Here is a 22,695-nt window from a genome sequence, read left to right on the forward strand (position 1 = left end):
TTTTTTTTTTTTTTTGCAACAAGTGAATTGATGAGGCACACAGTTCACACTTCCAATTGAAAGTTGTCTACCCACATAATATACAATCAATATGCTGCATATGCAGGCTAACCCAAAGTTCTCCAATCAGGAGAACAGGGACACAAGAGTACCTACAGTGGAGCACTCAGAAGGGCACTCCTTGAGGAAGCACGTGTTGATATTTCTTGTTTCACTGGAATCAAGCAACATTAGCAATCTTGAATGTCAGTTCACTCACGACTTTTCATATAATTTTGCGGATACACTGAGAAAGCATTTTTGGGTCTTATCCATACCAAACCTTCCAACTTTTGGAGGATCAACTATCAGCAATTAATATATCTTGTTTTGTGACAAGTGTCAGGATATCATTTAAAGAACACAAGGTATCAGCCAAATGACAGTATCTCCCCAAAACATGACTTTACAAGTACATTCATTCACTATTCATTCCGAAGGAAGACTTCTATTTACTATGTCATTTACATCTTCCTATACAAACATCATAGCACCCTCTTATACTGTTACCAGTGAACATCAGTCATGAATGACTGAGACTATGCAGGAATTATTTAAATCAGATTTTATTTAAATTGAATTTTTTACATCATCAATATAATACTAAATTTCTCATTTAAAAATAACAGTTACAATTATATCTTATCACAAGGGGCTTTTTATAATACAGACCGACAAATGAGCATGCAAATATGCAAATAAAAGTTACCAATCCACCAAAGTTTGTGAATGGGTTTGCCGGTCTGCAGAATAAAAAATGTTGGGAACCACTGGTGTAAACAACTAGATGATTAACCAATAAACCTGGGATTAGGTTTATTGTCTATTTTACTTCAGCATAACTCAGCTTTGCCAAAGGGACCTCATTCAATACTTGTTTTCAATGGGGCTTACTCCTAAATTAAGTGCACTCTAAGAATAGACAGCCTTAGCTTTTTTGATAACTTAGAATTAAATCTGCATCAAAATCACAGTGGGAGTGGGGAAGATGAGAGCTAGTTGTAGAAGATTTAAGGACGTACATTTAGTGTTCTGAAGACTTGTCTGTTGAGTTAAAAATTTGAGAAAAAAAGGTTTAAGGACAGCCATCAGTTGGCAACTCAGGAGACTGCAGCAATTGCAAAACATTTATGTAACATTTAAGATTTAGTTTAATAAAACATAAGTGCTATTGCGTTTGTGTGTGTGATTTAGTTGTTATCATTCCTAATGTACTGCTGCTGCCCTATTTCCCTAATTAATAAAAATCAAGTTATCTTAAAAAAATTACACAAAGTATACCCTCTTAGATTATGTAAAATATTGCACTGAGCTATAAATTAACATGTTTTAGATTTGCATTACTGTTTGAAGAAATATGTGAAGAAGTATCAGTGGGAACCTTGATTTAAATCACTCCACCCTGAATGATTGCCATGTAGAGAAAAATTAAGCAGCATACTGCATCAGTGCAACTTGAACAAAAAAAATAAAATGGTAACCTCATCAACCATCTCAAAGCCTCCTGATTCTCCAAAAATGTCTACATCCATGTGGCTGGGGTTGGCGTTGCTGCATAATGTACTGATAGCTTACTGTGATAGACTGTACCCTGGACTCTATGGGGCCATGTTCAGGACTGGTTCTATGAGTGGGCAAGTAGAATGGTTGCCATGATTACCAGACATCTGGGGGGGTTGGTATTTGCTCTGCTGATTAGCCAGCTGTTTAATATTTTTTGCTCAGCTGATGAGAAGGAGGACACCAAGCAACATTTTTGACCCCACTACAGCATCTGAGGAAAAAAAGGTATTGTTGGCCACTGCAGAGGAGGGGGAGATGTGGCACATATCACAGTGCCCCCTGGAAATGGTTATCTGGCTACTATCCTGCTTGCTTGCATCTGGAGCCACTCTGGTCACTCCTTTGGAAAAAAATGCTTTTCCTATCTCATTTTCCCATTAAGGAATCTGTGCTGACTCAGGCAGATGTGTCAGGCCAATTCCAGAAGCGAACCGTAAGGAACCAAAAGCTATTCCTAGAGAAAATGTGACACTACATTTATTTTTCCATACAGCAGATCATTACTAGGTCTGGTACTAGATTGGACTAGAGCTGAGAATTGGAGCTCCTGAAGCATATGGACAAGAGTGCCTCCTTCAACTATTTGAAGTTAAGGAAAAGCAGCTGGGATCCTTGAGGAATCTGCATCCATCAGGGCAAGTGAGCCTCATTATCTAATCAGGAGTTTATAAAAGGTTTTCTGGTTTTCTCTCAGGAAGGTCGACAAAAAGACTATGAACAAAAAAGTTGCAAATGGCGAAAAATTCACCTCAGCTCAGAAGAGAGTATAGTTTATCAATCCCCAAGGCAAACAACTAAGTTGTGAACTTGCATTTATGTAGTGAAAGTGTTATCATCTGCAAGCAATTAGTATCGTGAGGACATCTAGTAGTAGTAGTAGTAGTAGTCAGGGCCGGATTAAGGGGGGGAGGGCTAGCCGGGCAGCTGCCCGAGATGCCAACCTATGGGGGGGTGCCTGATTGAAGTGGTAAGTACAAGTATGGCTCGGTCCAGCACTGGTAGTAGTTAGCACATTTCATCTAAAGATCGGTGCTTTATGCTTTTCGGCACAGTCAATATAGGCTGGTTCAAATATAAGTAATAACATGAACTGAGTGAATACACTACTTATCTTTCTTTTGTATAACTAAATAATATATTTTCTCCTGCACTGGTGGAGGAACATGCCAGATAAATCCACCGTACCTTTTTCATGACTAACATTTGTAAATGTAAGAATTTACCGCTTCTTTCTCCATTTCCTGTATCTTGTTCTAATTATTTTAGGCAAGCCACATTAAGGGAAGTTAAGCAAGAGGGAAAACTAAGGTGGCATTTTCACTTAAATGGTGGACAGTAAGAGCCAAAAGTATTAACACTTGCATAGTACTAAAAATGTACTCACAAAATAGATCCTGCTTAACAAGCTTCAACAGTTCCTCCACACCCTCACCTAGAGGAATCACTTTAGTGATAGGATAATTCAGTGACCACACCCATTCTGTCACTGGTTTTTCAACCAAGACATCCAGCGAGGCAGCCAATTTGTAAGACCTATGAGGATGGTGACATTTTTCTTCTCAGAAGTTGACTGAGACCACCAACTCATTTCACATAGGCCAGCAAGAGCCATCAGATAATAATGACTTTTGGTTTCTACCCACCTGTGTTACATTCAAACTGGTGACCCAGAGGTGAAGGTCTCCATATTCCATTACCAAACCCTCAAGCCTATAGTCTCCCTGAGCACTAAGTGTTTCTCTGCAGTACAAAGTCAAGAGACAGTACAATCTGTCTATCTGAAATTTGTTCTCAAGTTCATGGCCTATCAAGCCATTCTAATGCAAGTACACAGATATGTATTTCAGCTATTGTTTTTGCTGAATATTTCTCAGCCAACACAATAACTCTGTGCAAGGAAAAACCATATAAAACTGAAAATAAAAATGTACATCAGTTATTTCACAACAGAGTCCAAAATTTAGATTCCAAACTCTCTGCACCTTACTAGGAAAAAGGAAATAGCTAATAGTGCAGACCTTGCTCACACTCCCACCAAACTACTGGTGTAGATGTATTTTTAATAATTGTAATACCAGCACTCTATGCAAATCTTGTTTCGTATTTGCACAAACCGAGAAAGTGTTTTGTATTCAGTAGTGCTTATCTGTTTTTAAAACAGTTTTAAGTATCAGGAACAGTAAATTAACTTCTGTGATACATGTGCCAAATACTACAAAAGTGTTAATAAGTATATTATTAAAACAGTTTTATAGAGACCTGGGAGAAGATAAACTAATTTTAAACAGCAACAGTTTGAGTTTAAACTATAGGCTTGTCAAAAACAAAATGACTAAATGCTTATTTATTTGGAATGTTTTTCAGTTAAGTTACAAGACACCATCTCCTGTAAAATATGAAAGGTATTTTTAAGAAATAAACATACTTTATACTGTATTACGTTAAAAATACTTTCTTTCAATGTAACACTCAGTCTTGAATTAATCAGATAAAGATGAAAGTGGAGAATTTTGCCAACAGTGCTTCTTACTAATGTCGCTCACTTATGCCTTTCAGCTTGGTATATTTTCTATGAAGGATATCTTGTTAAAACAACTGTCGAAGGCAAGTCATATCATATCAACCACACACCATACCCTATGGGAGCTCAAATGTTCCAAAGTCTATGTTAATACAATCCTGCTGCACAATTCAACTAAGAGGGGGAGCAGTTTTTCAGTGACATGTAAGACTTCATATAAGTACCACATTATCTATATGTCTTCTAGAAATGAGGCAAAGCCATAGCAAGGATTATACTGAATCAATTTAGGAAGGTAAATATTGTTAACAAGTACCATAAAATAGTCTAGTAGATGATTCTAATCTCCATTTATCAACCAACAAGAAGGCTGCACTTCAGTGCATCTTCCAACAATATATCTATAGGACAGCAATATTCTCTGGCTCAAGAGACCCATGCAACTCTTCAACAAGAGGTTTGCTGCATTCTAATACAAGATTTACTACGCAATATGCCATGTGCTTCCACAATCCTCTTACAAAATGGTTTAAAAAAACCATGTGTGGCTTTTTGCATACCTAAGTCTTGTGAGCGTGGTTTCCTCCAGTCATAAAGACTAAGTACCATTATTCCAGGATGTCCAAAATCTCTTTTGCATTACTTCATATAAAGATATACAACACTGTTTGTTGTAAGATTTTGGATTGCAAAAAAACCCATTGTTTTTATAATCCTTTAACCTTACCAAAGACATGTGACAATAGACAATGTGCCAATACTTTCAGAGTATTCTGATTCCTTTTTCATTTTGTGGAGGGTTCCACATTGCACTTAAGAGTCACATTGGCCACTTCTGATTTACAAAGAAATAAAAAGTGAAGACAGAAACAGTAGTATTGACACCGTGCCAGCTACCAAAGTAGGCTCCTTGCCAATAAAGTCTCATTTTGTTTATTATTTGGGCTAGCCCCCAAACCATTATTTGTAAATTTAAAAATAAAACAAAACAAAAAAGCTAAACAACAAAACCTCGGCACTGTCAATTCTCCTGTTTAATCAGGCCAGTCAGAAGGCTGACATTCAGCGTCTACTCTGGATATTTCAAAATATTTTCTGTTTACTGACAGAGGTTGCTGTAAAAATGTGTCTCAGTATCCAGCTAGTGATTGACAATGGGGCCAGTGAGACTGCAGTAGGCTTAAGGAAGGGGAAGGAGCATTAGCTGTGTGCCACAGTGGTGAAGCAGTAACAGCTTTATGAGCAAGAATGGAGAGAGAGATAAAAGCCTGTTCAAGACACATTTCTGAAACAAAATAATAATCAACACTAATGACATTAAAAGGAAATTCTAGAATTGTAAAACAGATAAAGAGTAGAAAAAAGATTTAAAAGATTCCATTTTGATTTTATAAAATGTTCTAGCATCCATAGAAGGAAATTTGTTTTCAACATCTTAAAATCTCTACATCTTCTATGGTACTTGAATATATGGGGATCTAAATGCTGAAGCTGCATGAGGCTTCACTCTTCCTGCCCATGTATCATTGTGATCCCATTTTTTAAACCAAAGAAATGCTCTGTTTTAGAGTTTTCTCCAATTGTAACCCTTGACTTGGCAATAGAGTTTTATAAAATCCTAATATAGCCCTCCAAAACACAAGAATACTTACTAGTGCATACTAGTTCATTAACTAGTTAAATGTGAGTCACAACAACTCCAAGTGGTATGGCCCGGGGTCACATGTGAGCATCTGTCATTTTTTTAAAAGCAAAAGACTAGCCATATTAACGAATAAATAAGTCAGTTCCCTTCAATAGGAGAACCCAAGAAAAGGAAACAGCATAGAAACCACACAACAATGTTCCACTTACAGATGGAGAAAGGAGATCAGCATTAAACTAAGTGTTTTACTACTTAAAGTATCCATATATTTTTCCAACTAAATCTTTAATATGTAATCTGGCAGTAGCTGCTTATAAACTAGGACTGGCTACATCACTTTCATACGAATTTGCTAGATGACTGTAAAACTGTAGGACCTAATTTTTCAGACGCTATGAGCTCTCAAAATTCCAGCTGAAGTAAATATTGGGTCCATAAAACTTGAGTCTGATGGAACAATAGAAAGAAAATTCCAGAACTACAGAACCTCCACTTACAGTGATCTGCCTCCTGTCACCAGACACTGAAATCCAAAAGTGCATAATTTTATCTGAACTTTCACTACAGCACATAATCCAAGTGGTCTCATAGGTAACCAGAACCTGAACCATGGCTCAGGAAGACTATATTCATCTTCTCTAGAAGCAAGTGAAACAAGGTTGCAAGGAGCTGCCCCACCTGCAACCTCAAGACCAGACCCAATTGTAATAGTTGTATTCACCTGATTGGAATGACTTGTGTAAACAGCCACACACACAAAAGCAGGTGGGAGGACAAAGGACGATGTTTCCGTTCCCTTACAAGATACAGCACTGGGCATATTCCCTCTGGAAACCTGGACTAAACAAAGGATTGTGCCTCCTAAAACTATTGTTGGAGTAGGGCATCTCCATACCACTTTCAAACATGGGCTAGTGAACTGGAAGGCCCAATTGATTAACTTCTCCTCATTAACTGTGAACGGTTACTTTAAATCACCTTTTTCTGTGCAACTCTTAAAAGGTCTTTTTGGGAGAGAGGCTGTCCTTATGGTTTTCAAATTACAACAAACCATACATGATATTAACTAGAACACCACCATGTATAACCTAGTAACCTAGCCTGTTGATGAACAGAACTTCCTAGAATGTTTTTTTTTCCTCTCCTACATGACCACCGCTGTAAGACATCAATATCTCCTACCAGCATACTGTTAAGGAAATTTTGGACGGACGGACGGACACACACACACAAATATCAAAATATTTAATATTAATCTTGATACTCTGAAATTAATTAAACATAGCTCATTTTTAGTGCCCAAGGTACATTCTATGCCAGGACTGGCTGGCTTGCTGCTTCTCCCCACAGAAGATCTCTGTCATCCTGCAGGCATTTCATGAGAGACTAATGAAGTTGCCTTAAGCTGTTTGATAAACTTAAACCATTTTGATTTTGTTTACAGTACTGTACCTCCATCAGAAGAATCCACCAGCTGCGAATTTTAAAGCAGCTCAGTAGCACTTTTTTATGGATGATTACCTTATGCTATAGCAATTCAATGCCACAGTTATCACCAATGCTGATACACAGCCTGGATACAAGGCTGATACTATCTGGGGTGATATCAATCAGACATGCCTCTGTCCATTTACAGGGTCTGCCTGTCACATAGCTATCAGTAGCAATCAAGAAGTAATTCAACAACTCTAAAAGCTGCTACTACCACTAGAAACTAGCAAGCCTCTTGCTATGATAATCCTAACAAGGTTTCTTAGTTATGAGACCTATGCATTGCCTAGGGCAAGCAGCAAACCATTCTGCCTGACGAAGCTAGATTTTTCATTCCAAGTATCTTTGGAGTTGGGAATGTGAGAGCAATCTGAAAATGTCAAGCACAGGTCTCTGTTTACACTGTTTGGTTTTATGACTAAACTATCTGGAATTTCCTATAGGTTGCATCAGACTCAAGTTTTATGGACCCAATATTTACTTAATGAAGAAAATCATACTATCATTCAGGTTTCCAAGAAGGGCACAGTGAAATACGTAAAGCAACTCAGAAGATTAGGTTTCTCACCCATACTTTAACTATACAACAAGAATTTCTCATACAACAGAGATTTAATTATATTATGAAAAAGAGGATTGATTTTTAAATGCAATGCAGCTCTTTGGGACTCTTTATCCCAATAAGTACTTAGTACATTCTTCCTAAGGATCCTGAAACAGCTAATGTTTCTTCAATTTTTCAGAGTGGAAGCCTGGTTGTAGTAGACTTTGAAATCAACTGACACAAAGGACCAAAATCAATCTCACTTTTTCCCCCAGACCTAAATCAATAACCTAGATATTGAACATGTTAAGTATTTTGTCTATTTCATCTCTCTCTTAAACAATAACAACCATTTCACTTCAGGGAACAAGTTTGCTAGTCTTGAATGCCTCTGTTAGCATGATACTGAGGAAAAAAGGACAATGAGGCAGGTAAATCCCCTGGGAAAATGAAAATACAAACCCACAAAGCAATAGTATTTCCCATTCCACTGTAGTAATGGAACCTGAGAACCAATGACTGTGTATAAAAGGGTGAAACCTGATTATCTTTCTATGGCTCCATACATTCAATTAGTTCCAGCCAGAAAGTGTGTTATGTGTTCTTCTGTAGTTTTCAACTACATGACATGACAATACATGACATGACAATGTGGTAATGAATCTACTAGTTCATTACCAAACACTTTGTTAACTCCCTAATTCAACATCCCATCAACAGAAGCCCTTATAACCTCAGGAAAAGGAAGTACATACACCTTGACTTCTATGGGGTTCAGGAGGAAGCTTGGGGAGAAGGGAGAGCAGAAGCAACTTAGGATCTATCTGTGGAGAGAAGATCAGATAGGAAACCTGGAGGTGGGCTGGAAAGCCTGAGAGCTGGCAGGGACAGAAGTAGTCACAGTTAGAGGACAATGAACTAGTAATGGCAGCCCAAAGAAAAGAGTGAAGGGATTATGAGTGGGGATGTACTTCAAATGTGTGTAATTAAGTAACCGTGTAACTGCTGAAAATGTCAGTGGTTACACAGTTACATGCAGAGCAGCAGTCAACTCCCTGGGAGCCGTTGCACACGAGTAGATGGCTCCCCCCACGGTACTGGCTCCCGTCTACCACCCCACGCTGCTGCCTCCATGGCAGCAGGCAGCTCCCCAGGACCTGGTGTGCGCTGGGAGCTGGCTTTTAAACTAGATTCCCGCGCATCCCAGAAGCCTGCGTTTAACCGTGAATGTTAACCGATGAGGGTAACTTTCACATCCCTTGTTATACGGTGTGTGAGAAAATACTTTTTATTCCTGCCTTCTGTTGGTGAGAGAGCAAGCTTTTTGAGTTCCTCTCTCAGCAGCAGAATGTGGGCTAACAAAAGATACTACCTCACCTGTCCTATCTTTGTAATATCCTAGGACCAATATGGCTACAACAGCATTACATGCCGTGGGTTATAATGCTAGTTGCTTTTAGACCAGTGTACTAGACTGGCCTGAGGGGCTCTGTTAGAAACTTGCTTTGTTTACTATAACCCATTAGAGAAATTGTAACTTGAGTATTTGAAAGTTTTATTCTGGCTGCCTTACTAAAGGAATTCTCATTTACACCAAGTGTGTTTCTGGGAATATGCCCAGGGCTTCAGCCTGCAGGGCCTAGTGCTAGGAAAGCTATTGCCTCTAAGGTTGTGGTACACCCAGCACGCTACTGAACACCTAGGGAACTAGTCTACCATCAAGCCCATAATAGTGAGTGGGGTTTGTTACATTTTAATTTGCCCTGAATAAGGTTGTCACATACAAGTCACTCGTAATAGACACATAAAAAGAAATAATGGGCCATACCACCTGTAAAAACAAGCCGGAATGGAGCAAAAATCTCCACAAAGACATGGATGCGCAGTAGCTGCTATTCATCTTTGGATGGGTTACCTCTGGATGCAGCGCAGACAGCTAGCCTACAAACTGCAGAATGAATTTTAAACCACTCTCCCACTTCCTCGCAAAGTCCATTTCATTGACATTTGTGCAGAATGAGGTAAATTTCACACTGAATACACATTCAGCTAAAAAGAGGGTATAAGCAAGGAACTAATTTCCTATATATCATATTTACTATAAATGGCAAGCAGCTGTCTAATAAACACTGCATGATACAGCATGTCAGGCTATTCTGCACCACAATCTGCACCCTGAGAGATGCCACAGACCCAATGTCATTTGTTGAAACATGACTCCACAAAGTTCAGTAAAAAAATGACGGCAAATGGTACCTAATCTAAACAATCTCTTGTAGTATAATACACTAGGAAAGATTAAGTTTGAAAACATCATGTCTTCCCTTCACTGTTAACCAAATTCTTCCCTTTTGTTCACCTATTTTCAAAAGATATGGGGAAGTTCTGTATATTAATGCAGCACTTTTTGACAATATGTGAAGTTATTTTTCATACAAATTATACCGCTTTCACTATTTCATTACACTTGCTAAAGATAAAATTATGGTTCATCTTCCTATCCTATTCTCATTAAAATATTCATATTTGCTTTCTTTTTAATATTACAAAGTTGCGTAATTATACAATTTTAAGTTGCTGAACAGTCTGCATCCAAAATAGAACTTATGCTTCCTGGATCCCAATTTGAAAAGATTAAAATTCTGTTTAATCCTTAATTTTCTCGAGCTGAACAATCTCCCTTTTATGGGGAAACTTTAACAACTCCAAATGAAGACCTGCTATAAACTGAGGAAGTCTATTGCTCTTGTAAAAGCAGTTAACTAAAACTAAGTTAAAATTTTCCTCACATTGTTTATTTAGTGATATTTGTCAGGCTCTGTGTGGAACAAAATCAGTATCAATTTAATCATGGCAAAGCTGAAAAGAGTTATGACAGGATGTTAATATAAACCCTAAATATACAGGACTCAATTGTGCTCTCAATGAGGTAAGCCATATTGCAGGGATGCAAGGAAGTCAATGGCTGAATAGAATAATCTTTAAAGGTACAATACTTTCTGGATAGTGGACGAAATCTTAACCCATTTAGGCACTGATCCCAATCATAACCAACCCACACAGAGGGTTAGGGCTGGAGAGGTTAGGACTATGTGATTTGCTATAACCTTGTGAAACCGAGACTTTAAAGCAGGCAGCACTAGTCTGCTCCAAGCCATTGTATATAAGTGCTCAGAAAGGTGGATTATGCCTAACTCCTAGTATGTTATGCAGAAGAGGCCTTGGAGCTCTTTATCCCCTCTAGTGCACCTGATCAGAGGGATAAATCAATGATCTGGAAGAAAACCAAATCCCTGCTGGTACAATTTGCAGATGACACAAAAACTGATGAAGTGGTAAACAATTATATGGACAGGTCACTTCTACAGAGCAATCTGGATTTCATGGTAAACTGGGCTTGCTTGAATAACATATTAATACATCTAAATTCAAGATCATACATCTAGGAAGCAAGGAAACTGGTTAGACTTCCAGCACGGAAGATTTTATTTTGGAGTAGAGACTTAGGAAAAACAACTCCGGGGTTATAATGAGACAGGACCATATTTTTGTTTTGGTCAGGCACAGCAGAATGGCATCTCAGTCCATGATTGGTGTCTCAGTACTATAGTAGGGATGTAAATTCACAGTTAAAAAGTTAACTGGTTAAATGGAATGTTTAACTGGTTAACCGAAATGTTGCAAAACAGGATGCTTGCAGAATCACCACCCAGGCCCACAAATTACCTTATGAAACTAACAAATCAGGCAACCACTGCTTGCTAACTCCAGATTTCAGATCCAGGGAACAGATTTATTTCAGCATAGGTAAAAAGTGCCACTTGCCAGTGAACAGTTGAGATACACCTGGGCAATGTTCTGACTGAATATGCACAGACAAGGCTGTTAACAAACAAAGGTAAAGTCTTTAGTCTCCATATACTCTTTTATACTCAAACTGATACCCTACACAGTCTGTCTATCAATGCCCTTCTTTTCTGATTCCTTACATATTACTGATTAACAATATCTATGACCAAATATAAGATTATGTATTATATCCTCGATTATACAAGTTTTATCGACTAATCATAGCAATAACAAAACTATCAATGTTGATATTTGACAACAATTTGGGGAACTTTCTTTTTATCCTGGTTATATTTTCCAGCATCATAGTGATGTCTCATTGTAGAGTCATCCTTGTCCTATATGCAAATTAGGGACAATTCAAATGTTGAACAGGATACTGAGCAAAACGAAGTGTCATTTTGCAAAGGTCTGACGAACCAAACTAAACTAGGTTTACACTTACATTGATTATATAGTTGCTTATATATATTACTAACTAGCAAGTGACAGATGCATAGAAATGATCCATTACATACATGATAAAATATGCTTAAGCTCTTGCCATTTTACATGAAGTAAATTCCTTTAATGATTGTCTCACCTTCGTACATTAGCTCATTCAGTAGAGAACTTCTATTTCTTGTATAATACAGTTTAATTTTGGGCAGCAAAATAACAGCATATTCACCTCTTTTAAATCAGATGGTAAGTATGCCATCTATGCTTACAAAAGGTACAAGGTAGTTCTACTACTTTCACCATTAATGTGTGCTTGAGATCCCACAGTTCTCATACATACTTAACTACAGGTTGATCCTATCTAGTCTGGCACACTTGGGACCTGAAAAGTGCCGAACCAGAGAATTTCCTGAACCATAGGAGGTCATTATAATAATGAGTAGGTTCTTTTTATTTCACCAAGGCAAATAAATGAAACGCTTGTAATACTGCTTAATAATGTATGACTATACTGATATACTCTATATAAGCCTATGCCTAGCCAAGGCTTATCAGCTCTCTTTGTAACAAAAGTGTTAGTGTTGTTATATACTTTCAGTGTACTAGCACAAAGAATAAGCAGATAAAGCATAAAAGACCATGCTTAGGCTTAGCCGCATTACCAAGACTTCCACTATTTGCTGGACTCTTAGAAGAAATTTAGCAGTAAATTACAGCTAAATAACAGTACAGAACAAAGAAAGCCAAGCCTGGCAGCTGTAAACTAACTTTATGTGACTGCAGGAAACTTGGTCACACTCACGATAAGCGGACATCCAACTATCTAAAATCTTACTGGACCACAGATGTTGCCAGACCAGAGTGTGCTGGACTAGAGAGATTCAATGTGTACTTTCATCAAATAGTGCTAGTTTCAGTCACATCATCAAAATGAAACTTTAGTGAAGCCAATTAATTGATTTTGTTGCTCAATTATGTTGTCCACAACTGATCATGCTGGTCCCTTTGATACCAATATTTCTTGATTTTGTAAGAGTGGTTGTTACTGAAGGGTGAGCCACAAAGTGAAACTTTGCAAAGTACATAAAAAGCAGCTCAGCCACAAACAAGAGAATTGACCTTTCCATCTTAGAAAACAGCAACATGAACCTGAAGGAAACATTTATGAAGTGGAAGTGGAATGTGAAAACAATCAGGCAGAATACTAGGAAACATTTCCCAACACAGAATCATCAGACTGTGACTAGACTTTTCTGAAAGAGTGTGGTCCCATCTAAACCTGTTTAAGATCATTTCCACAGGAAAGGGTAACTGCTAAGTAGGGCAACTGACAATGCCAAATTCATTTCAAGATTAACTCCAGGTAGATATTACAAAAAAAGTAGAGATTAAATGAAATTTCAAAATTTCTTAATGACCCATAAGTCATATTGGAGCCTGTATTGTAATACAGAAAAATCTGCCCAGAGTCAGGCATATCTGTGAAATGGTTTTTATTCAAAAACTATAAATTTTCATATTCCCCATTATGATAAAGTACTCTAATCTATTACAGTGGGGTATTAATAGCAGCACACATTCAGGGAGACAGATAATAAGAGTACCGGTTGAACCACTGTAGTCCAGCATCCTTGGGACCTATTAGTGCTGAACCAGAGAATTTGATGAACCATGGGAGGACAATATTGTCTAGCAGCATTACCAACACTTCCACTGCTTACTGGGCTCCTTGAAGACATTTAGGGATGAATTAGAACTAAATAACAGCACAAAACACTGAGAGCCAGGACTGGTGGCTGGGACCACTGGAAATTTGGCCACGCTCATGATAAGTGGACATATGGCTAACTAAAATCATGTAGGACCATGGATGTTGCTAGACCAGAGAGTGCCAGACTAGAGAGGTTCAAATGGTACAACTTATAAACATATATTATCTTTATTCTCTGTTATCAAGGGATTGCCTCCTGTAGCATCATTCTCCCAAATGCTGCATCAGCCAAGAATTGGACTGGATGTCCAACTCAGATAACTGAATATGGGCAAATAGATGACCATCTGCTTGCCAGTCATTCTGAAATGATAGACTGGGAGGCTTACTTTTCCAATGGCACTATGTGGTTATATATTTTAGCCCACTAAGAGGTCTATATATTTTCATGCCAAGTGCATTGAGAAGACAAAACTCCTTTCCAGTTCTGAGACAGGGCAGCTGATATTTTGACCCTTGGCTCACTGAGAGGAAAAATTGATGACTATCTTTAAAATGAAGAGATACAAACAGGATCAACACAGGGGAGACTGTTACCTCAAAGAAAAGCCCCCACTCAACTTGCCCTAGCTTTCTTCAGTTGACCCCTCTGGTGTGGCATTTAAAATTTCTGTCAAAGCTTTCTGCCCAGTCCAACTGTATTGTAACTTCCTGTGGAAGGATGAAAGCCTGTTTCCACATATCAGATTACATACATTAATAGGAAATCTGTTCTAAAATGTCTCAAAACTGTGCCATACTGGATCACTTTGAGCTCCAAACATTCATATTTTATCTCCAAGCCTCTAGCACTCTTCTTATTCCTGAGTGCATGACACAACCTTGTAAGTTGCCATGAGACATGATGGCTACTCTCTGCAGCTTGCATATTGCAAAAGTTATTTCACTCTTCATTCATCTGTCAGGTGAGACACAAGAGCGTATTGAAGATCTACAGGCCTCACATGCTCCCAGGCCAACAGAAAAATTATATGTGGCATCATCATCTACAAATGAAATGAGGGGAAAGGCTGGCAGTATCTCTGAGCTAGACAACTTTTTTCACTGTTGTCATAATTCTTCCCATCACTCCTGAATCTTAATACACGGTCACCACTTTTCATTCAGATTTATAGCTATCTACAGAGCTGGTGCATTTCCCTATCTGGTACCAAGCGGTGATTCTCCAATCTTAGCTGCTCATTTCTGTGGGTTTCTTCTACTGCTTTGTTCTTGTACATTAAGCTCAATAGACAGTGATATAAGGACAAAAGTGTGTTCCTCTGGGAGCAGCTGCCTGATCAAAAAATCAGAACTGAAAATGCTGTCATCCAACAAGGTAAAGTATATAAGGACATATAAGTGAGGAGATGGAGAAGATTTCCTTCTGACCTATTGAGAACAGAAAAATCCCGTATGTTGATTAAATGGATATGGCCTTCTGCATCTTGGACTTGATCTCTACTGACAACATACAGAGGTATTCTAACTCAAACATTGGTCCATTCCCAACAGATTTCTTTGTGACCAGGAACAGGATGAAGCAGAGATCGATTATCTCACTTCACAAAGGGTAGCAATTATTCCAATGCCTTTCCTAATTCTCCTTGGTTTAGAAAATAGCTCTGAGGTCATCAAGGGAATGACAGTGAGAGCAGACCCAACCAGCCTAGAACTGAAGACATTTCCTGTAAAGGACCTGTTAGAAGGAAAATTTCCTCCATCCTGTACTCTGAGGTGTGCACAGAGGAATCAGATTCATAACCGGATCTTCTTTCTAGGCTTATTCACTATGCTGCGCTGTGAGTGGATAAGCAAAGGTACCAAACACAGATTTATCTGCCCTGTTGTGCTCCATAAAGATGAACAGAGATGCTGCTGTTCTGCCATACAGCACTCTGTGAGGGTGATCAGGGCTACAAAACAGTGAACTACTTTGCCAATCTGATGTTGCCCAAGGCCTTTTGTAACCAGAGGGGAAGAGCAGAGGATATTCCGACACATACTAGCTGCCTCCAAAAGGCCTATTCCCCTGTCTTCCTCTATCTTTGACTGCCCTGCAGCACTCCATGGAAGTGAACCAGGGCTGAAGCCCCCAGAGTTTTAGGCAAATAGAAAAGAGTTTCTCATATGACAAAGAGGGCAACACACTGTCAGCAGAGAACTAATGCTCACCAGTTAATTGGACAAGGAAGTGGGACAGCCCTCTACTCACTGTGGATCGGCTGGTAGGACCCCAGCCAGTCAGCTGGAGCAGCTCCCCTGACCACTGAGGACCAGGTTGGAAGAGCCTCCCACCCAGTGGGCTGACCAGACCCCAGTTGCTTAACCAACTGCAATTAAACAGTTAACCAGTTAATTTTTTCTCTGCATATTTACATCCCTAGAAGGGACCACTGTGAACACCTCGTCTGACCTTCTGTACAGCAATAGAATACCCCCAATCACAAAAAATATTATTCTTTTTGAATTTGAACATATCTTTTAAAAAACATCCAAACTTGTTTTTAAAATTTCCATTGGAAGAGAATACACCACAACCCTCAGTAAATTATTCAAATGGGTAATCACTGGATGATTAAGGGTCCTGTTCATTCCCTCTGAAGCATATTGCATTGGTCACTGTCAGAAGACAGGATACCTGGCTAGATGGACCTTTGGTCTGACCCACTACGGACATTCTTCTGTTCTAATTACCCTCTCTGTAAAAATATTGCACCTTATTTCCAGTGTGAATTTGTCTGACTTCAGCTTCTAGCCACTGAATCATCCTTTGCCCTCCTATGCTAGATTGAAAATACCATTATCCAATATCTGTTCCCTACATAAGAGAATGGTATCTAGCTGCAGAGGCAAAACTGTAATTTTTGAGTGATATTACATTTTTAGTTCTTTCAATCTGACACTGAATATGAAAACAAACTTAATGATCACTTTCTAATTTTATTTTAGTGACAACAAAATGAACTTTTGGTGGGCATCAGGCTAATATGGGCATTTTGCAATGGCTTTTAGGATTAGGTATTCACCTTAATCCCTGGTGGACATTACAATAACATCAATTGGAGTAATCTGCACAAGAGTCATAGGCAGCATACAACAGTCATGATTCAAATATGTCAAGGTTTGCCTACATAAATAGTGTTACTTTAGTATTTGACATCTTTCTTAATACTATTAAATGCAGTACTTTTAAAGATTTTAATAATGATCTCTGTATGGTACACTTCCTCGCAGAAATTTTTGCTGCAACATGCTTGTGTAAAATTATTTCACACATATCACCAAATATATTTAAATACAGTGTCACAAACTGTTACTTTTGTAGGCACAAGATGTCAATAAAAGAAAAAAGTGTGAGTAAAAATGATAGTGAGTAGTTCACATTCACTAGTACTGGATTTAGGTTAGTAAAGGTTATTCCACATATTCACTACACACAGATCTCTTACATAAGTATCTCTTGAACTATAATACTCAGTGATAGGCACTGGGACTTTAACCACATGCATTGTCCAGTAGGGCTAAAACCCTTTTCAATAAACTGTTACTGTAAGTGTTGAACTACTTAAGACTCCAAGTGGTATTTGCCTCTATGGAAAATGCATTTTTTAGGTCCACGGTACAATGTGAAATTCTGAGAGCACAGGACCTCATCCTATTGTTTTTTTCTAGGGCTCTCAATTGACATGCTGCCCCAGCACTTCAAAGGGGCAGCGCTGCATGGAGCCCGGGGTCAGCGGAGAATTCCAGCTCCTCCCTGGGCTCCATGCAGCACTGCCCCATTGAAACACCGGGGTGGCGTTTCAAAGGGGAGGCACACGCGATTAATCGCACGATTAATCATGAGTAATTTTTTTAAGTGCTTGACAGTCCTAATTTTTTCACATTTAGGGAATGGAAAAAATTGTTTATATTAATAAGCCTTCAAACTTCACTCTGGTCCCAGTCCGGCACTATTCTGCATAATGTTGCTTGGTGACAATACTGCAGTACCTCCAGCATTAAATACAACCGTCATCAGAAGTAAAGCAGAGTGGCTTCTGTGTAGATGTTCTGGTTAAATAACATGTAGAGAGTGATGGCCTTGAATCTTTACACATCCAATGTCCTTCTTGAAATCCCCTTTTTCGTGAATGCTAAGACCTGTGCTACCCAATATAGTTTGTGAAATAGCTATTGCTGCACCAGTGAGAGACCTCTTGCTTGCTGAAAGTTCTGCACAACTGACCCAACTCCTTGTGATATGAAAGGTGCACAGAAGCAGGCCTATAGAAATTAATCACACTGTTAGAGAAAAACTGAAATTTAGCAAGACTAAAGCAACAAGTATGATAATGAAAAGATTTAAACATGTTTATGGCAGAGCATTGTAATAGCATGCTATGAATAACCAACTTCTTTCTACCTCTCATAAAATATGTGCCTGCACAGTAACAAAAGTTCCAATTAAGATTGAAAGCATTCACATCTAAACTTCTGCCATTCTTACTGAAAGGTTTTCCATGACACTAGTTAAATGTTAATATCACTGGAAATAAATGACCGTAGGATCTGAAGAAAGAGTTTCCAATAGCATTAGCAATGAAAAAATATAAATTACAGCACACAGCAATTAAATATGCTACATATATGCTATCCTCAATAGTATGCTAAAAATAATCTGAAACAAATTCTATCAATGTTAGAAAAAAATCAAAACCTGCTATATAACGTCAATAAAGATAAATATATTACATTCTTCCCATAAAACCAATACTTATTATGTGACATTAATAGAACGATAATGTTCATAACAATTGAAATAAGCAACCTAAGATATAATACATTAAATAATTGTAATAAGCTTGGGAGAAGTCAAATTATGTTTTTGATAATATAAATGGATAACATCAATTTTATTTTTACTGATCTAAAATTTTATAATTGAACAAAATTATGGGTTTTAAACTTTTTTCTATTTTTTAGCTATTTAAATTTTCAGTGTGGTGGGAAATTATTCCAGGGTCAAACAATAATTATTTAATTATAGCGGTTGCTTAACTTCAAAAAATTAAAGATTTATAACTGTTAACACACAAATTATCTCATATGTAAAAATACTAAGTAAATTTCCTTAAATGATGCTCTAATACTTTCTCAAGCAGACATTTTCTTACCTTGCTAATCTGTAAATTTCTATTATCAAGGGAAATATTTTTCTGACAGTTTGTGTGTAAATGTCAAAATCCACATTTATTGACATTTACTGATAAAAATCTAATCCTTTCAAGATTAATTATTATATCAACTGGAATATCAACCTTAAAATGTTGAGACTATTTTTCCAATATTTGCCTGTAATTAATATACACTCAAGACACTTTTCTTGCTATCATGTTTGCTATGTACTCCAACTACACCAACTGCAAATGATAGCTGTTATTAACAACTATGCCTATCAAAGTATTTGTAAGAGTCTGGAATGAAGCCATCACTTGCAACCCCCAACAAATCTGGCCAGACTACTATCCATTGCCTTGTGCCAAGAATTATATCTCCACAGTCACAGTTTCCAGAGTCATGAAGCTGTTGTACAAACTGACATGAACAGCTGATGTCAAATCTACATCTAATATTAGACTTAAATAAATCATTAAGCATTTATAGTTACTGAACGGGTGTATAGCAAATAAAACTACTGCTCAAAGATAAGTTCAGTACACCCATTTAACCATCACCTTTCCAAAATGTCTGTGTATGCATCTTCAAATTCTACCGAGAGACTACACTACAGAGAAGGGCTAGTAAGTAGGCAGATCATGGGCCAAATTTGGATCACCAGATGCCTTTGAACTGACGCCAAAATCTTTTTATTTACTTATTATCAATATAGTTTTTATTATTATTTGCTCTGAAGTCTGGACCTTGACTGTACCTTCACTAAGAAATTTGGTCCCTGATAAAAAATAACTGATTACCCCTGCTACATAGTGCCATATCTGGATCATGGCTTATGAAGTTATCACAGATTTAAAAAAATCAACAGAATGTTGAATAAATCAATGTACCTCATGAATAAAAAATTATATAATTTACCTCCATAAGCAACAAAAATGGAGGAAGATCAGATGACTCAACAGTAAGTCAGACTACTACTGTGGTCCACCAAGTGGATTAACAATTGAGAAATCTTTGGATCGGTTCTGATTTCACATTTTTCTACTATTGAAAATGTTAATTCTTGTTTTCTTACAAATTATCTTTCATCCACTCTATAGCCAAAACTTTTATTACTGTAGTGATTTTCCAATCACTAAATTAATTCATCAAACTGGCAACACAATAATTGAGGGGGATATAGGAAGTGAAAAACCACAACAAATATTGCTGTCTTGCCAATGAATCCTCTAGATAAAATGTAAACACAATTTTTTCTATAAATTAAGTTATTTTGAGCAAATTAAAGTGTTTCCTTTATCTCCTTGTAGATAAATTATTTAATATGCCACAAAACAGGAACAGAATTAGAATATAAAAATTAAACATTAAGGGAGAGCAAACAGTTTGGAAAATCAATAAAAATCAGAAAAGTGGTAATGCATTTGCAAAATATTAACAGAAGAATCTATAATATAGTTATTAAATGTCATATCTCAATTCTTACTGGAAATGGATTATTGAATCTAATAATGAAAGATTATAATTCTTGCTATATTCAAAAAGAAACTCCGCTGACTATAAGTAATGAAAGTCAAATCATGTTACATTTGCTTACTCATATTAATAGACATCTACAGTACTTTCATCAGAAGCACTAGTAATGTTTGATAGTTAGTCACAAATGCAGGTACCATTAGGCAATGGACAAAGGCAACCGACAAAGCAAGAGGACAACTCCAATTTAACTGCCCTGTAAGATACATACTAATTAGCTGAAAAGCTACGAAATCCTAGCTAGCATGTTAAGTCTGCTACATGACAGTATAATTTGACTTCTTAAAGGATTATGCAAATTACAACTCATCATTCCATTACACGACTGAAAAAAGTGACAGCTAATTTATACATAACACACCTTTCAAATCCCTAAGATGTGAAACACCTGTGCAATATACTTTGCCTAGATTTTCAACTGTATACGTGCTTGTTTACTGCAATATACAGAAGACATTTAATTAAGTCACAGGATTTTTAATCTGCTTTTTAACTTTTAGAGCACAATTCCAAAGATTTAAACAACAATGTTCTATCCCTGTTTTAGTGGTTTTTCATTTAAATAGAAGTATAAGATTTCAATACATGTTTAATTTCTGATAGCGGGAGAGCACGAGCACTAATGCACGAGCCAGAGGTAAGACTCACACAGATTTCAACATACTTCTGGTAGGTAGATTCACAGTAGATTCCGTCATATCTGTAGATTTTCCTACATTCTGATTGGTTGGGCAGAGGATGCTGGACAGTTATTCTGTAGAGGTATCAAAAACAGATATACATGACTAGAGATTCTCTACAGTCAACTGTAATGCAGGACAATAAGTATGTTGAATTTTAACATCTGCATTGTGCACACACATCCAGCGGTTTCCCCCTTTTTTTTTTTTTTTTTTTTTTTAAATTTGCAAGGAGAGTAAACAAAACCTCAGTTCTCCACAAGAACAATGTTTCTCTTCTCAAAGCCATGAATGTGGAAGAGGCAAAGAATTTCACATATATAAAACTCAATGCATTCTTTACATATGTGAGTTAAATAAAATACTACTTAGCTAATTGCCATGCTTTGCTGACTACTGCAATGTGTAGTCATGCAGAATTCCCACTGACATAAATGGGAGTTTTGCCTGAGCAAGGACTAAAAATTCCAGCCAATTAAAACCCTGAGCCTGCTCCCACTGAAGTCAACAGTAAATCTCTGACTGACTTCAGTAACAAAGGGCCAGGCCCTTTTAGGGTCTGATCTTAAAGGTGCTGATCACAATCTGAATAGTGCTCTATGGCTTTAATTTCCATTGACATCAAGGGATGGCAAAAGCACTTGGCATCATTCATAAATTGCTTAGCACCTTGTGAAATTAGGCCCTTAAAATCTCTCAAAGATTTGCCTTGTATTTCACTTCAGCTCCCTTACTTATAACCAAAAAGTTATAATTCGGCTAAAAAAAGATCAACATTGTTTTAAAAATAAACAATTCATTTAAAATAATATTCAACTGACAAATTATGATTAACTTTTCTGACATGCAATTAACTTTTTAGGTGATTTTGTATCTTCTACAAATTAAAAATTATTTTCCCTTTTGGAAAAAATAAAATTTAGTAGGAAGGTAGCTGAAAATGTATCATTGTAAAGAATACAAGTAAAAAAATGTTTAACCAACTGAGTAGTATTTTGTTAATATCATTCTAAAACCTTTCATAGACATTATCTACATGTAGTTTCTGAGCACTGTTATCTTAATATCTCCAAGCCAATCTTATAACTAAAAATTCTGTAAGCAGAATATTTATTTTAATAGCACCTTGATAATTTTTGGTTCTCCCCAAAAAGCTGGTTATTTTAACGTTGCAGAAACCTAGGCAAAGTTATAGAAGAAACTGAGTTAAAAACGCAATGTTTCCATGGCATTAAACTTCAGGGTTTCTATATTCTTGGCCAATACTGTGTAATAGTTCTGATTAAAGTTATTTCTCTGCTTTTTCAGTTATTTAAAAAAACACTAGAAAAAAAAAAGGAAAAATCCTGCTGTGAAAATACCAGGCCAAAAAATGAATCAACATAAATCCCACAGTCCCAGTGACTTCAGTGATATTGCATGGAATCTAAATTCGAACAGAAATTGGCCAGCTGCGCTTAAATTGAACAAAAATTT

General features: G+C 37.2%; 1 protein-coding gene across 5 annotated transcripts in view; it reads right to left on the bottom strand.

The window, feature by feature from the left end:
- NPAS3 (neuronal PAS domain protein 3) overlaps positions 1 to 22,695 on the bottom strand; it is an 888,952-nt gene that overhangs the window by 759,266 nt on the left and 106,991 nt on the right. For 3 of the 5 annotated variants that reach the window (XM_006117663.4, XM_006117664.4, XM_075926949.1), the window contains exon 2: positions 21,204 to 21,293. The exons of the other annotated variants lie outside the window; for them this stretch is intronic. In XM_006117663.4, coding sequence (XP_006117725.2) covers positions 21,204 to 21,293 — 90 coding nt within the window. The remainder of the gene's footprint in view (positions 1 to 21,203; positions 21,294 to 22,695) is intronic. 5 annotated transcript variants of the gene reach the window in all.

Source organism: Pelodiscus sinensis, chromosome 4 (assembly GCF_049634645.1).
Source record: "Pelodiscus sinensis isolate JC-2024 chromosome 4, ASM4963464v1, whole genome shotgun sequence".
NCBI lineage: Eukaryota > Metazoa > Chordata > Testudines > Trionychidae > Pelodiscus > Pelodiscus sinensis.